At 45.1% G+C, this 15,224-nt stretch overlaps 1 protein-coding gene across 1 annotated transcript in view; it reads left to right on the top strand.

Moving 5' to 3' along the window:
- The first annotated feature begins 1,394 nt into the window (after window positions 1–1,394).
- MMEL1 (membrane metalloendopeptidase like 1) overlaps window positions 1,395–15,224 on the top strand; it is a 34,529-nt gene continuing 20,699 nt past the window's right edge. Inside the window, exon 1 of the mRNA XM_058552005.1 lies at window positions 1,395–1,548. Coding sequence (XP_058407988.1) covers window positions 1,395–1,548 — 154 coding nt within the window. The remainder of the gene's footprint in view (window positions 1,549–15,224) is intronic.

The raw sequence follows: 15,224 nt of genomic DNA, 5'->3' as shown, positions 1-15,224 counted from the left end.
TTCTGGCTTCTCTCAGGTTGGGTCATGTGGCAGGTGATGCCCAGGGAGTTAAGAGACCATCTAAGATCCCACAATGAGTCAGGACAAGACTCAGGTGGACCCCCGAGTGTTGGTGGGTAAGAATATCTAACCCAGCCCTGGTTGGTCTCAGCGGCCGCTGCTTACCTGCCCGAGGGCGGGACTGGGGCTGTGCTCCTCAGGCTTCCCCCAGGCTTCCAGCACCTGGGGCAGGGCCAAGCACTGGGCCCAGAGGTCAGCTGTGTGACTGGGTTTGAGGATGGAAGCCTGAAGCTCAAGAGAGCAGCCAGCTGCTCACCAGGTGCCCAAGCAACTTTCAGGGACAGGGCTCTGAGCGCCAGCAAAGGAGGTGACCAGGCACACACACACGTGCACACACACATGCGTGGTCATATGTGCGCACTCACTCATGCACACATGCACAACTCACATGTACGTGGATACACACTCTCACATGCACACTCATATGCACACAGCTCACACGTGTACACACCCACATGCACACAGGGGCACAAGCATGCACAGTCACGCGCACGAGGGAGCACACAAAGACCTGGGAGCCGCCGGGCCTCCCTGCCAGGTCCCAGGCGGTGCGCCCTCCCCCGCACACAGCAGCAGCACCCGTGTCCTCCACCTCTGCCCACCGCCTTGGAAGGTGTCCCTGCTAGTGACAGAGGGAGACCACAGGGACTGCACACCAGCCAAGCGACTGTTGGAGCTGGCCCTGCCATGTCCATCCCTGGCCTGTGAGGTCACTGCCTGCATGGGTACTGGTTATTCTCATCTTCCCCCTCACCGGCTCCTGGGCTCCAGGTAAGAGAGGTGGGCAGGGAGCCCAGTGGCCCGAGTCACCCCGCGGAGGGTGTCCCAGCTCCAGGACCCCCTCAGCAGGAGGCCCAGGCGGCCTCCACCACAGAAGCCCCTGGACAAGCACAGGAAGCCGGGCATCCCGGGTCCAGCCTGCTCACCCCAAGCTGTGAGCAGAGTGGTCTCCGGACCACCCCCTGCCAGCAAGCCGGCTTGGAGAGGCCAACCTCAGGGAGAGACTGCCGCCGCGGCCAGCAGGCTGGGCCTCCCCCCACCGTTGGGCACCCCTGGCGCTCAGAGACTCCGGTCCAGGGAGAGTGCGGAAAGCCCTGAGACTTGGGTGTGAGGGCTGGGGGGTGCACTGGGCGATGGAGAGAGGGGCTGAGCGTCCCGAAATGACCCAGCACCTGCTCCCGGGCAGGGTCGGTCCTTGCCAGCCCCGGGCAGGGCCTCAGAAGCTGCACACTGCGTCTCCCCTGCCCTGGCGTCCCCCCCCTGGGTGGACGCCACCCATGCCCTTGGCCTTGGGGTCGCTCAGCTGTGCACTTTCCCCATCTAGAGACTTGGTGATGGGGAAGCCCGAAAGCCCAGTAGGGATGGCGGAGATTGCTGGCCGGTCAGGGCAGAAGCACCGACGCTTCCTGGAGGGGGGGCTGCTGCTGCTGCTGCTCCTGGTGACGGGCGCCCTGGTGGCCCTGGGCTTCCTCTACGCCAACAGCAGAGGTGAGTGAGGGCGCCGCCTCCCCCCAGGCCCACCCCCAACCTCCAAAGGGTCTGCGTGCAAGCCCACCCTGGACAAGCCAGCCCTGTCAAATGGAGCAGGCGGGGTCTGCCCTGGGCACCGGAGGCTGCAGGGCTGTGCTGCAGACCCGAGAAGAGGGCACTGACCTGCGGGGACCAGGAGCCCGTTCCAGAAGGCTCTGCCCAGGTGCAGGCTGGCGCACAGCTGGTTCTGCAGGATCTGAGCCTGCGGGCCTCTGCGGGACGCTTGAGATGCCGCAGACCAGGTCCCCCGCCCCATTCGCACGGCCCCCTCCCCTCCAGCTGGAAGCGTAGCCCACTGCACAGCGCACTGCAGTTCCCGGCGGGCCCAGCAGCAGGAGCCCACACTCCAGCGCTGAGGACCCGTGGCGCAGTGTCCGTCCCGCTGGCCCGGGCTCGCCTGCCGCCTCCATGGCCGCCACCCTGAGGAAGGGACCTGCTGGGATCCTCCTCCCTGGGTCCGCCGGGTCAGGGGGCCTCATGGCTTCCAAGACAGGCTCTGCTTATTGCCAGACGGTAGGGAGGGGCCGGGCTGGGGTTCCAGAGAGATGGGGGCACAGCCGGGGCTGCCCCGCAGGAATACCTCCCACTCACAGTCCCTTCCCCATCCCCCCCAGGCCAGCATGGGGGAGCCAGGACTGTCCCCCTCTCGGGTCAGGGATACAGCGGGGGGCTCATGTGCATGCACCTGGGCACCAGGCAGCCCCAGTCAAATCCCAGCTGCCCCCTGCTGCACAGCCTCGGGGGGCACATCCACCGCGTGCACACAGGCCGGTGGGTGCGGTGCGCCCCTCCTGAGAGCGAGTGGGCTCAGGACTCAAGAGAATCTGTAGAAGTGCTCACCTCGACGCTCTCAACAATAGAGCGTCACAGCCTTTGTTACTTAAACGTTCCCTCCCTGGCTGGAGCCCTCCGCACCACAGAGGGACCATCATCCATCACTGGGCGAGGCTGTTTCTGTGAGCCGGAAGTGGGTGCAGCCTATGGATGTGGTGGGTGTCCCTGACTAGGGCTGCTCCCGCCTGACCAGTTGCCTGGCTGGACCCTGCCAGCCGCTGCGGTCTCCGGCCCCTCCGGGTCTCCTGCCAGGATAGGTGGGCGCTGCCAACTCCCTGGGCACCAGACGGGGAAGAGTCGCTCGCTGCACGGAGAGCCCTGGGGAGCCCAGACCCCAGGGCACCTCTGCCCGGGGCTCCCCGGGCTGAAAACGCCTGGTTTACAGGCTTCCAGGGGATCGGCCTGACCCCCACCACAGCTGTGGGGCGCAGGGGGCCCCTGGCTTCTTCTGGGTAGTGCTGAACAGTGTGAGCCAGCCCTGACCGGAGGGACCCTCCCTGCCCAGTCTGCCTCCTCCTTGCGGTGCCCTAAATAAAAGTGAGATCTCTGCCAGGGCTCCTCAGTCAGGACTCCTGTGCCCCCACCCCGAAAAATGACCCCACAGCTGACCTCTGCCTCAGGTCCTGCTGGAGCTCATGGAGGGTTTATATGCAGTGTTATTATTTATTTCTAAGTAGTTTCCCGTTTCCACTATAAATTTTTTTCATTAATTCATAAGTTATTTAGAAATCTTTTTTTTAATTTCCAGATGCTTGAATATTTTTTTAGTTACGTTTTTTTACCGGTCTCTAACAATTGCATCATTGTCAGAAACCATGGTTTATGTGATACTGATTCTCTGACACTTGCTGGGGCTGGCTTTGGAGCTAATACGTGGTCAGTTTTATAAATAATCTGTGTGTGCTTGTGGAACACACCCAGCCACTAAACGTTGGATGGAAGTGGAGATACAGATACAGATATAGATGTATCCGTTAGATCCATCAGATCTTCTGTATATTTGCTTTTTTTCATTTTCTTGATCTTTCAATTACTGAAAAATGTGTGTGTTAAGCTCTTGCACTAGCAAACTATCCATTTTCCTTGTAGTGGTGTCAAGTGTTCATTTACCTATTTTAAGGCGACATTATTTTGTGAATACAAATTTAGGATTAGTTCATTTTCCACTACGTAAAATTATACAGTGACCCTTTCTATCTTAACAATACCTTTTGCCCTAAGTTCTGTTTTGTTTTAAATTCAGTTTTGTCTGATGTGAATGTAACTACTCAGCAGTATTTGCTTACTCTATTTTTTTCATTCTTTTTCTTTGAAACTTTTTGTGTCTTTAGTTTCAGATGTGTCTCTTGCAACAGTGTATCGCTGGATTTTGGTCCCAGTCTTTCCTGGAGGAGTCAGTCTCTGTGCTCACTGTGATGACTGAGACGGACGGTTTTCTGTTGTGTTCTTTTGTGCTGCTTTTGCCTCTTTTTGTCTCTTTTCTTGCCTTCTTGTGGATCGATCTATTATTTTTCGCTCCGTTTCCCTCAACTAGCTTGGAAGTTTTGTATTTCTATCCTTTTCAGGGTTATCTTAGATGTTTTGCTTTAATATTTGTTATTTTAAAAGTTATAGATAAACCTGTTTCAGAAAATCAAATGTTTTTATAAAAATTACCATGTGATATATAGTCCCATGCCTGCAGTCCTACCCATCCTAGAATTCTGCTCCTCACAAGCAGCCATATTTGTTGTCTAGTGCAGAGGTCGGCAAACTATGGCCCATGGCCAAATCTGGCCCTCTGCCTGTTTTTGTCAATAAAGTTTTATTGGAAGACCACTGCACCCATTCATTTATGTATTGTCCATGGATGCTTTCATGCTATGAGAGCTAAGTTTAATAGGTGAGACAGAGTCTGAATATGGCCCACAAAGCCAAAATACTTGCTATCTGGCCCTTTATAGAAAAATATCGCCAACCCCTGGACTGGAGTGTCTTCTCATGTCCTAAACCTGGTCTTTGAATCCCTCCATCTTTATTATCCATGTTAGATCACAGGGAGGGATTATAAGATTGTGGTTAACACCCACCCAGGCTCCTAAGTCTGACAGCCTGGCTGGGCATGCCAGCTCCCCCAAATCCTAGCCGTGTGATCTGGGAAGTTTTCGTTCATACCTCTGTGCCTCAGTTTCCTTATCTGTAAAGTGGAACATAACATAGTACATATGTTAGGGGCTTACTTGAAGTTTCAATGATTTAATACATCAATAACACTTAGAAAAATGTCTGTCATGCTGTTCATGATCAGATTTAATAATAAAATATCAGATTTTGTCATTGACCCACTGTCAATATTATTATTGATGCCCTGAACAGAAGGCAGATTTAGCTCCTTAAGCCACCCAGGCCCCCATCCTCCCAATATAGGTATATCATTGCTTTTGGATAAATCCCTATTCATCATTTACGGTATTTCTACTGAGTGAATATTTTCACAGCTGAACTATGAAGAATAGTCGGATTATATTTCCTTTCCTTGTTATTATTGTGTTTCCTTATTAATAGCTACCTTAAGGAGTTTCCTTTTTTCTGTCAAATTATTTTATCACAGATCTGTCTTTATCCATCTCCAATATCAACCTCATTCTTGTGAAACATATTTTAGTTAATTGTGGGATGCCGTAACATGCGGCTTGAGTACAAGGTACTAATAGTTCACCAACAGCACTTATTGTTAATTACTTTAGAGGTAAGTCCATTCAAAATGACATTTCGAAATCTTAAAATTCTTTTCTTATCCTTTCTGATCTTTTCTCAAAAGTGAGCAGGTTTTAATGTTGCACAAATAGTTACAATTCGCTGTCTCCTGCAAAAGCTTACACGCTTGAGTGAAGAAGTCCTGTGACAGCGTCTAAACTGAAACACGGCCCAGAGCCTGTTTACACCGAGTGCGTGGTCCTGGTGACTTACTCCACCTCAGCTCAGGTTTTGCTCTTCTAATAAGAGGACATTAGGCTGAAGCTCTGAGCTCCTGTTCTCTCTGAAAGCCAGTGAATCTATAAATCTGCAAAAGAGGATCATTGGTGCTCCACATCTCAATTATTAGGTGGTTATCTGGTGTGATGATATGGTTTGAGCCTACACAAATATAAGGTTTATAATTATCAGAATTTCATGACTTCTAGATCTAGGTGAGCCTTACCAGGCTCTCTCACATTATTTTTTTTAAAGAGCCATTCCCAATGCTGTTCATTCTTTATATAAATTCAAATTCCCATCTGGCATCATTTTGCTTTTCCCTGAAGAACTTCCTTTAACATATATTGTAGTGCAAGTGTGCTGGAAATGAGTTCTTTCAGCTTTTGCCTGAAAAAGCCTTTATTTCATCTGCATTATATAGATACAGACTAGATAGATAGCTAGATAGCTAGATAGCTAGGTAGATAGGTAGATAGATAGATAGATGATAGATCAATCCGGGTATAGCCTTCTGGGTTAACTGGGTTTTTGTTTCCCTCAGTCGCTCCATTGCCTTCTGGCTTTCATAGTTTCTGATGAAGAGTCTGCTCTAATTCCTATCCTTGCTCTTCTGTCTGTAATGTTTCATCCTTTTTTTGGCTGCCCTCAGATTTTTCTCATTATCTCTGGTTTACAGCAGTTTTACCATGATATGTCTAGGGGTTGGGGATGTGTGTAAGTGTTTTGGTATTTATGCTGTTTGTGTTCTTTGGAATTTGGGTTTTTTTCTTTGGAATTTGTATCACTAATTTTGGAAAATTCTCAGCCATTATCTCTTCAAATATTTCTTCTGTCCCTTTCTCTATCTCTCTCTTTCTGGGACTCTACATACATGTCTGTTGGACGTTTTGATATTATCGCACAGTATTTGGGTGTTCTGTTCAGTTTTGGTTCACTCTTTTACTCTTTGCGATACAGTTTGAAGAGTTTGACCCTAATTAGTCTTCAAGTTCACTGGTTCTTTCCTCGGCTGTATCCGGTGTCCTGGTCAGCCAGTCAAAGAAATTCTTCCCCTCTAATAATGCACTATCTGTTCGTGCATGCTATCCACCTTTTCCATTGGATCCTGTAACATAACAATCACAGTTATTTTGAAGTCCTTCTGTGACAGTGCCAATATCTGGGCTATCTCTGCATCTAATTCTATTGGTTACTTTATCTTGTGGAAATTGATTACTTTTTCTTGCTTTTACATGTGTCTCATACATTTTTACTGAATGCTGGACATCATGGGAGGAAGAGCAGAGACTGAGATAGATTGTATGTGCACCCAGAAATAGGCACACTTGTTCTTCTGTCAGTGTGTTAGTGTGAAGGATTGAATTAGTCTGGTCAGAAGTTGGTTGGGTTTTGTTTTTGCTACTTTTGCCCTCAGTGCACCACAGACTTCAAATTCCTCCGGCATTTGGGAGGAATGGGCTACTGTACCTTGTGCTTAGAGAAGCGGGCCTAGGCTTCTTCAAGGCTTTCCTCTTGTTCCTGCTCCTGCCTCAGCAGCTTCCAGCCGTCTCCGGATGCCTGTGACACAGAGGGGGCTTCTCTCCACGCATTTGTCCCTCCGTGAATGGTAGGTTGCTGTTGCTCCTCAGTTCTAGGCTCATGCTGGGGGCAGGAGGTCTCTGATGTCCTGGCCCAGTCTCAGTCTTCAACATGTCTGTTTTGCCTGGGCTCCACAGTGGAGCTGTCTCAGCATCCTTGCCCTAGTTCCCACTTCCATCAAACTGCCTTATCCCTGAGTTCCCTGCCCCTCTTCTGGTGGCAGCAGACCTCAGCCTGATGTCAATCTAAGATCCTGGGCCCACAGGGGTCTCCTGTCCCTCTCCTATGGGCAGAGGATTTTTACTTCTGACCCTCCTCCAGACCACGGATTTTCGCTGGTTCACTACCCTTCCTCCAGTGACTTAAAGCTCTTGCTCCTAACAAGAGGAGGGTTCTGGCAAGCAGGAGGAGCCTCATGCTTACACCTCAGGAGAAGTGGATAACCTGCATGCCTGTGCCACTGAGGGGGGCTGACTCTGGTCTTCTGAGACCTGCCCCCAATCTTTCTCATCAGCACCTGGTAAAGGCCCCTGGAAAGACTTTGTGAGTGAGTGCAAAATCCCCTTATGCTGGGGCTCCCAGCTGTTCCAAACTGACAGGATAACTCACACTTGGCCTTTAAAATTTTGTTAAAATTTTATCTGATTTCTTCTTACTCACTTGTATCATGACCATCTCTTACTCCTGGGTCCTGTCAAAAATGAAACAATCTCATCTCTGCTTGGAGGGGCTTGCCACTCTCTGAAACTGTTTTCCTGGTTGCCTTCTGACCTCAGGTCCTAGATGGGCTCCAGAAAAGTTGTGATTTCTGTAGATTATCTGGATTTTTCTTGTTTTTAGGATGGGAATGGTATTCTATGTGGTTTTTGATGTCCGAAGCAGAATGCAGAACTACTCTACCTTAAATTTGTATATGCATATTTAACTTAGGCATAGTGGTTAAGTGCACGCACTCTGCTGCTGGAGGCCTGGGTTCGGATCCCGGGCACGCACCGACACACTGCTCATCAAACCATGCTGTGGCGGCATCCCATATAAAGTAGAGGAAGATGGGCACAGATGTTAGCCCAGGGCCAGTCTTCCTCAGCAAAAAAAACAGGAGGATTGGCATGAACGCTAGCTCAGGGCTGATCTTCCTCACAAAAAAAGAAAAGAAAGTTTAATTCTTCTCATTCTGCACCCTGGTCAGATATTATTGTGACTAAGTACTTGGTTTCTATCTTATTTTTTGTTTACTGCACATCAGCAACATTGTTTAATACAGTCAACATTAATTTAGATTTTCCCACATCCTAATCCATTTCTTTACTCATCATTCTTCTTGCATCTCAGGCAGTCCTTATGAAATAATTTTTCTTCTTTTTGAAGTACATACTTTTGGAGCCTCCTATTCAAAGTGTGGTCCGTGGACCAGCACTGTCAGCCTCACAGGGGAGCTTGTTAGAAATTCAGAATATCAGGGCCCACCCCAGATCTACTGAATTAGAATCTGCATTTAAACTCCAAGTAATTCATCTGCACATTAACATTTAGGAAGCCCTGATTTAGGACAGTGTTTGCTGAACTTGCTTGATAATCAGAATAACCTGGGGCAACTGTTAAAAATCCCCACCTTGGGCCCTGTCTCAGTCTGCTCAGGCAGTCACAACAAAATACCATAGACTGGGTGACTTAAACAATAGAAGTTTATTTTCTCACAGTATGGAAGTTGGAAGCCTAACATGAAGATACTATCCTGTTCAGTTCCTGGTGAAGGCTCTCTTCTTGGCTTGCAGACGGCCACCTTCCTGCTGTGTCCTCACATGGTGGACAGACAGAGTGCTGGTGTGTCTTCCTCTTCTTATAAGGGCACCAGCCCTGTCAGATCAAGACCCCATCCTTATTGCCTCATTTAACCTTTATCACCTCGTCAGAGGCCCCATTTCCAAATAGTCACATTGGAGGTTAGGGCTTCAACATATGGACATGGAGGAGAAGACACCACATTCAGTCCATAACAGCCCTCACCCTGGGTGGGACCTCCAAATCTGTACTATAACCTCTCTTGTGATCAGGCAAGTTTGGGGAGCATTGCTTTAAAATAATCTTTCAGGCGTAAACTCTTAGTTTTTGTTTATTTGAAAATAACTTTACTTAGCACTCATCCTTCAGTGATAGTTTCACTGGTTAAACAGACCTGGGCTTAGTTGTTTTCTCCCAATATCTTGAAGATTTGGTTTCACTGTCTTCTGACTTTCATTGCTGCTATTCAGAAATCAGGTACAACCTCATTGTCATTCTTTTGTCAGGTGAACTTTCTATCCCTCTGAGCTCTTTTCTCTGTCCTTTTTACCATTTTTACCATGAGACATCTAGCTATGAAATTCCTTTATTTAATCTGCTTTGGATCTGTCATGATTCCTGAAACTGAGATTAATAACATTCATTGATTTTGTAAAATTGTAGCCTATCTTTTTGAATATTGTGTCTCCCACATTATCTCTTTTCTCTCCTTCAAAAATTCTGATTACATACATGCTCAATTTTTCTCACTCTATCCTCCGTGACCTTTTGGGAAAAGTTTCCATCTCTTTGACTTTGTCTTGCATTCTGGGAAAATTTTTTAGAACTGCATTCCAATTCACTAAATCTCTCTCCAGCTCTGTTATATCTGCTACTTAACACATTCGCTTTTGGTTTTGTTTTTTTTTTAATTTAATCTCAGCAACTACATTTTTTTTGCTTCTAGAATTTCCAATTGATTCTTTTTAAAGTTTATTCTTTTTAAATGTTACTTGCCCTTGTTTTCAATTCTTTCTTTTATGTATTTTAATATTTAAAATATACTTGGGTTATTTTCTGCATCAGCAAGCTATAGCTGCCTAACAAACCATCCTAGCACTCAGAGGCTTAAAACCACAATTGTTTATCATGACGCACATCTGTAGTTGGCTGGAGGTCAGCTGATCTAGGTTGGGCTCTGCTGCATGGCTCTCGTCCATGAATTTCATCCTCCTACAAGGACGAGCAAGCAAGCCTGGGCATATCCCTGTCCTGCCATAAGTTCAAGAGAACAAGTGACAACACACAAGCCCTCTTAGGGCATAGGCTCAGAACTGGAATATGTCGTTTCTGCCTCATTCTGTTGGCCAAAGCCAACCACATGGGCAAACCCACAGTGAAGAGAGGGGGGATTGTCCTCTTCCCGTCAGTGGAAGCAGCTGCAAAGTCATGTGGCAAAGGCGTAGACACAGAGACACAGAGTCAAGATTTGGGGCCGTGATGCCATCTTCCACACAATCTGGATCAGATAATCTCAAAATATGAAATCCTTGGGATTCCAGTTCTGCTGCATGCTGTTTCTCACTCATGGAAGCTTGTCTTTTCATAAACATAAACCCATGTTCAAATTGGCTTTGTCTGTGAGAATCCTGTGTTACTCGGGCTGATAAAATTTCCCTCTGGAGAATATGAGTTTTTGTTTCCATCAGGCACCTTGGGAGGCTACCAGCCTGGAAGGGACTGCTTAAAATTAATTTCTCTGAGGTTTCCTTGACCACATGGTCATGTAAACTCATACCCGACACCTGCATGACAACCAGCCTCTGATTATACATTCTCTGGGGAGGATGGTTATTTTCCACCCAACAAAGTTCTTCATAGCCCTCTTTTTTTGAGATAGAAAGAGAGACAGGAAGAGGAGGGAGAAAGAGAGAGGAAAAAAACTTATTTAAATCAAGGCCAACCTTTAGGAAAACAAAGCTTTCAGAGGAAATGTCAAAATTATTTTTTTTAATGTAGAGTGTCTGTGAAAATAATTGGCATTTTACACAAGTTATTCAAGCAAATGTAAAAGAACAGAGAGTAGATCACATGTCAATTGGGTATTAAGGAGAGCTAGTCCCTTCTGGAATCATGAAGGAGAAAAATATCATTGTGTGGGGTCTGTTTGCTGTGGTTCTATTTTGCTGATGGTCCTATTTTAGCAGTAGAGGTGGGCAATTTCTATTCAGTCTTTGTGTCACAAGGGGCTTGCTGTTTTGCTTTTTCTCTTGCTCAGAACAAAGAATATGGGGGCTGGAAGTCCAAACTCTGCCACTCACCGGTGACGTGACCTTGGGTGTATCAGCCCACGTCCCTGTTGGTTTTCTCAACAGGACAGCGGAGATGGTGACCCTCACAAGCTTCTTGTGATTCTTAAATGAGGCAGTGTAAGTTAAAGGGCAATGTGGAAAACCACAACTGTCTCGTCTAAGTCTGGGAAATGTTGCCTCAAGAGCCCACTATATCCTCAGGCAACTCCTGAGCTGTAACAGCTGATAAATTTGCCCCAGGAGTTCCCCAACCAGCAGGTTACGGCAGCCTGTGCTGGGAACTGTGGAGGAAATGGAAGAGGGGCATGAGCATGAAGGAGGCGTGGACTTCCCTCTTCAGTTTTGGTAGTTTGTTTTGGATATGTCTGACTAGACTGGAAGCAAATTAATCAGAGGCATTGTTTGGGTCTCCCATAACACTTGATTCACCCTATCTACCTTTATTTTCTCTTTCTGGTGCTCATCATTCCTTCCCACCCATGCGGGCTTCCAACTAGTTTTGTGCTCTTTCTGTGTGGAGATGTTTCTTTAGTATATGTTGTAGTGCACGTGTGATGGAGACAAATCTCTCAGCTTTTATCTGAAATGTTTTATTTCACTTTCGATTTTTAAATGTTTTTGCTGGGTATAGAATTCTAAGTTGCTAGTTCCCTTTTCTTTCAAGCATTCAATCAAGAGTTCATTCCATCTCTTGCCGACCTCCATTGCTTGTGATGAGAAGTTGGCCATCATTCTTATTGTTTTTCCCCTGAAGGTAATGTTTTTTTCCCTCTGAATGTTTTTAAGACTTTCTTTATCTTTAGTTCTTGGTACTTTGACTATGATGCTGCTATGTGTGGTTTTCTTTGTATTTATCCTGCACTTCTTGGATATGTATGCTTGTATCTTTTGCCAATTTTCAAAAATACTTAGCCATCACTTCTTCAAAGATTGCTCTGACCCATACCATCTCTCCTCTGCAACTGTGGTTACACATATGTGAAGCCATTTAATATTGTCCCACAGGTCTCAGATCCTCTGTTCAGGTTGTTTTGAAAATAATTTTTTTAAATGTAGAACAGTTTTAGGTTAGAATTATTGCAAAGATAGTACAGAGTTCCCGTATACTCCACACCCAGTTTCCTGTTATTAACATCTTATATTAGTATAATACAATCTTGATATATTACTATTAACCAACCCCTACTTTATTCAGATTTCCTCAGTTTTTCCCTCATGTCCTTTTCTGTCCCAGGATCCTATCCAGGATACCACATTACATTAAGTTGTTGAATCTCCTTAGGCTCCTCTTGACTGTGATGGTTTCTAAGATGTTCTTTGTTTTTATGATCTTGACAGTTTTAAGGAGTATTGGCAGGTGTCTTGTAGAATGTCTGTTGATTGGGATTGGTCTGATGTTCTTCTCATGATTAGACCATGGTGATGTATTTGGGGAGAAAGACCACAGATCAAGGGTACATACTTTCAGTGACTTATCACTGTTGATTTTAACATTGATCACATAGCTTGAGGTGGTGTTTGTCAAGGGTCTTTTTACCGTAATTACTTTTCTCCCCCCTCTTTCCATTCTGTCCTCTTTGAAAGGAAGTCACTGTGCAGCCCGCAGTCAGGGGATGGGGAGTTATGCTCCACATCCTTAGAAGTGAAGTAGCTACATAAACTACTTGGAATTCTTCTCTATGGGAGATCTGTCTATTCTCACTCATTTATTTATTCAATAATTTATTTATGTCAGTATAAACTCATGGATATTTATTTTGCACTTGGAGTTATAATCCAATACGACTTCATTTTATTGCTGAAATTGATCTGACTTTGGCCCCTGGGGCCTCTGTCAGTTGGCTGCTGTAGCCCTTTGACATGCCCCCCATCACTGTGGGTTTGGGGTTTTGTGGGGGTAGCACTTTATTACTTTCTAACACTATAAGATGTCCCAGGCTCATTTGTATATTTCCTTCCCCAGTTATAGAATCAACCATTTCTCCAAGCATCCCTGGTTCCTTTTACTGGATAATGGTATTAGAAATCAAGATCTGGGTGCTAGGTGTGCTCCTTGCTACTAGATTGTTGTTGCTTCCAGTCACTCTCAGCTGAAAGAGCAAGGAGCATGTGTGTGCTAACTCGTATGTAAACATATTATCTATATTTGTATACGTAACAATCTCTATCTATATTAAGCTAAAGATGAGTTTATACTGTGTCTCCAACTCTGATCCATCACGACATGGATCGTTCTAGCCTCCTCCCCTTGCTTATCTGTCACCTCCCAGTGCAACGGTGATCAGCCTGGCCATCCGCTATCCATTTGCTTACTCATTCAATTCCAGTGTACACATATTGTGGTTTCAGAATTGTTCACTTGTGTTCTCATGGGGAGCAACTTTATCAACTAGAGTACAGCACTATGCACAATTCATTTCACCTTTAGTCTCACAGACTCTGCTCATTTCCAAAGTGACTGAGGTCAGCATCTTCTCCCCCCACCCCTTTCAGTGAGGTTATTTCATACACTTGTGATACATTTAGATTCTTAGGCTGCGTTTCATCCTGGGATCCCCTGACCTCCTAAATGTTTTTTTTTAATTTGCATACATTAAGGTTTACTCTTTGTGCTGTAAAGTTCTATGGGTTTTGACAAATGTTTAATATATTCTATTCACCATTACAGTATTACACAGAATAGTTTCACTGCCCTAAAATATCCCTTGTGCTTCATCTAATCTACATCCTCCACCACCACCCCTGCTCTGCACCCCCGCCAGACTCCTGGCAATCATTGTTTACTCCCTCTGTGGTTTTGTGTTCCCAAGGTGTCATATAATTGGAATCATACTGTATGTAGCTTTTTCACTTAGTAATATACACCTTAGATTCATCTTTTTGTGACTTGATAGCTTATTTCTTTTTATTGCTGAATAACAGTTCCATTGTATAGATGTAATACGGTGTATTTGTTCATTATCCTAGTGAAGGACATCATGGTTGCTTCCAGTTTTTTGAGATTATGAATAAAGCTGCTATAAACATTCACATTCAGGTTTTTGTGTAGACGTAAGTTTTCAAATCAGTTGGGTAAACACCTAGGAGTGGAATTGCTGGATCATATTGTAAGACTGTGTTTGGTTTTCTGAAAAACTGCCGAACCGCCTTCCAAGGTGTTGTACCATTTTTCATTCCCACCAGCAGTGAATGAGAGTGCCCATTGCTCTGCAGCCTTGCCAGCAGGTTATGTCATCAGTCTTTTGGATTTTAGCCATTCTAATAGGTGTATAGTTGTATCTCATTGACTTTTAATTTACAATTCCCTAATAACAAATGATGTTGAGCATTTTTTATAGGTTTATTTTCCAACTGTGCATTTTCTTTAGTGAGATCTCTTTTCATATCTTTTGCCCATGTTTTAATTGGGATGTTTGTTTTCCTATTGTTGAGTTTTAAGAGTTCTTTGTACATTTTGGATACAAATGTTTTATCAGATATATGTTAACAAATATTTTCTCTCAGTGTGTGGCTCATCTTTTTATTCTATTAACAAGTCTTTCACAGAGCAGAAGTTTTTGATTTTAATAAAGTCTAACTCACTGATTTTTTTCTGTCATGAATCATGCTATTTGCATTGTATTTTAAAAGTCATCACCAAACCCAAGTTCATGTAGATTTTCTCCTATGTTTTCTTCAAGAAGTTTTATAGCTTTGCATATTACATTTATGTCTGTGGTTCATTTTGCATTAATTTTTGTGTAAGGTGTAAGGTCAGCGTGGAAGGTTTTTGGTTTGTTTTTATTTATGGATGTGCAATTGTTCCATTTTGAACATATATTGAATGGCTATCCTTTCTCCATCGAATTGCCTTTGCTCCTTTGTCAAAGATCAGCTGACTATATTTGTGTGAGTCTATTTCTGGGCTCTCTACTCTGCTCCATTGACTTATGTGTCTCTTCTTTTGCCAATGTTATGCTGTCTTGGTTACCTGTACCCTTACAGTAAGTATTGGAATCAAGTAGTGTGAGTGTTCCAACTGCGGTCTTCTTCATTGTGCTGGCTATTCTAGATCTTTTGCCTTTCCATACAAACTTTGGAATCAGTTTGCCAATATCTACAAAATAGCTTGCTGGGACTTTGATTGGGGTTATTTTGAATCTATAGATCAAGTTGGGAAGAATTGACATTTTGATAATATTGTCTTCCAAT

Source organism: Diceros bicornis, chromosome 13 (genome assembly GCF_020826845.1).
Source record: "Diceros bicornis minor isolate mBicDic1 chromosome 13, mDicBic1.mat.cur, whole genome shotgun sequence".
NCBI classification, from domain to species: domain Eukaryota; kingdom Metazoa; phylum Chordata; class Mammalia; order Perissodactyla; family Rhinocerotidae; genus Diceros; species Diceros bicornis.
This window is presented reverse-complemented; position numbering and strand designations above follow the sequence as displayed.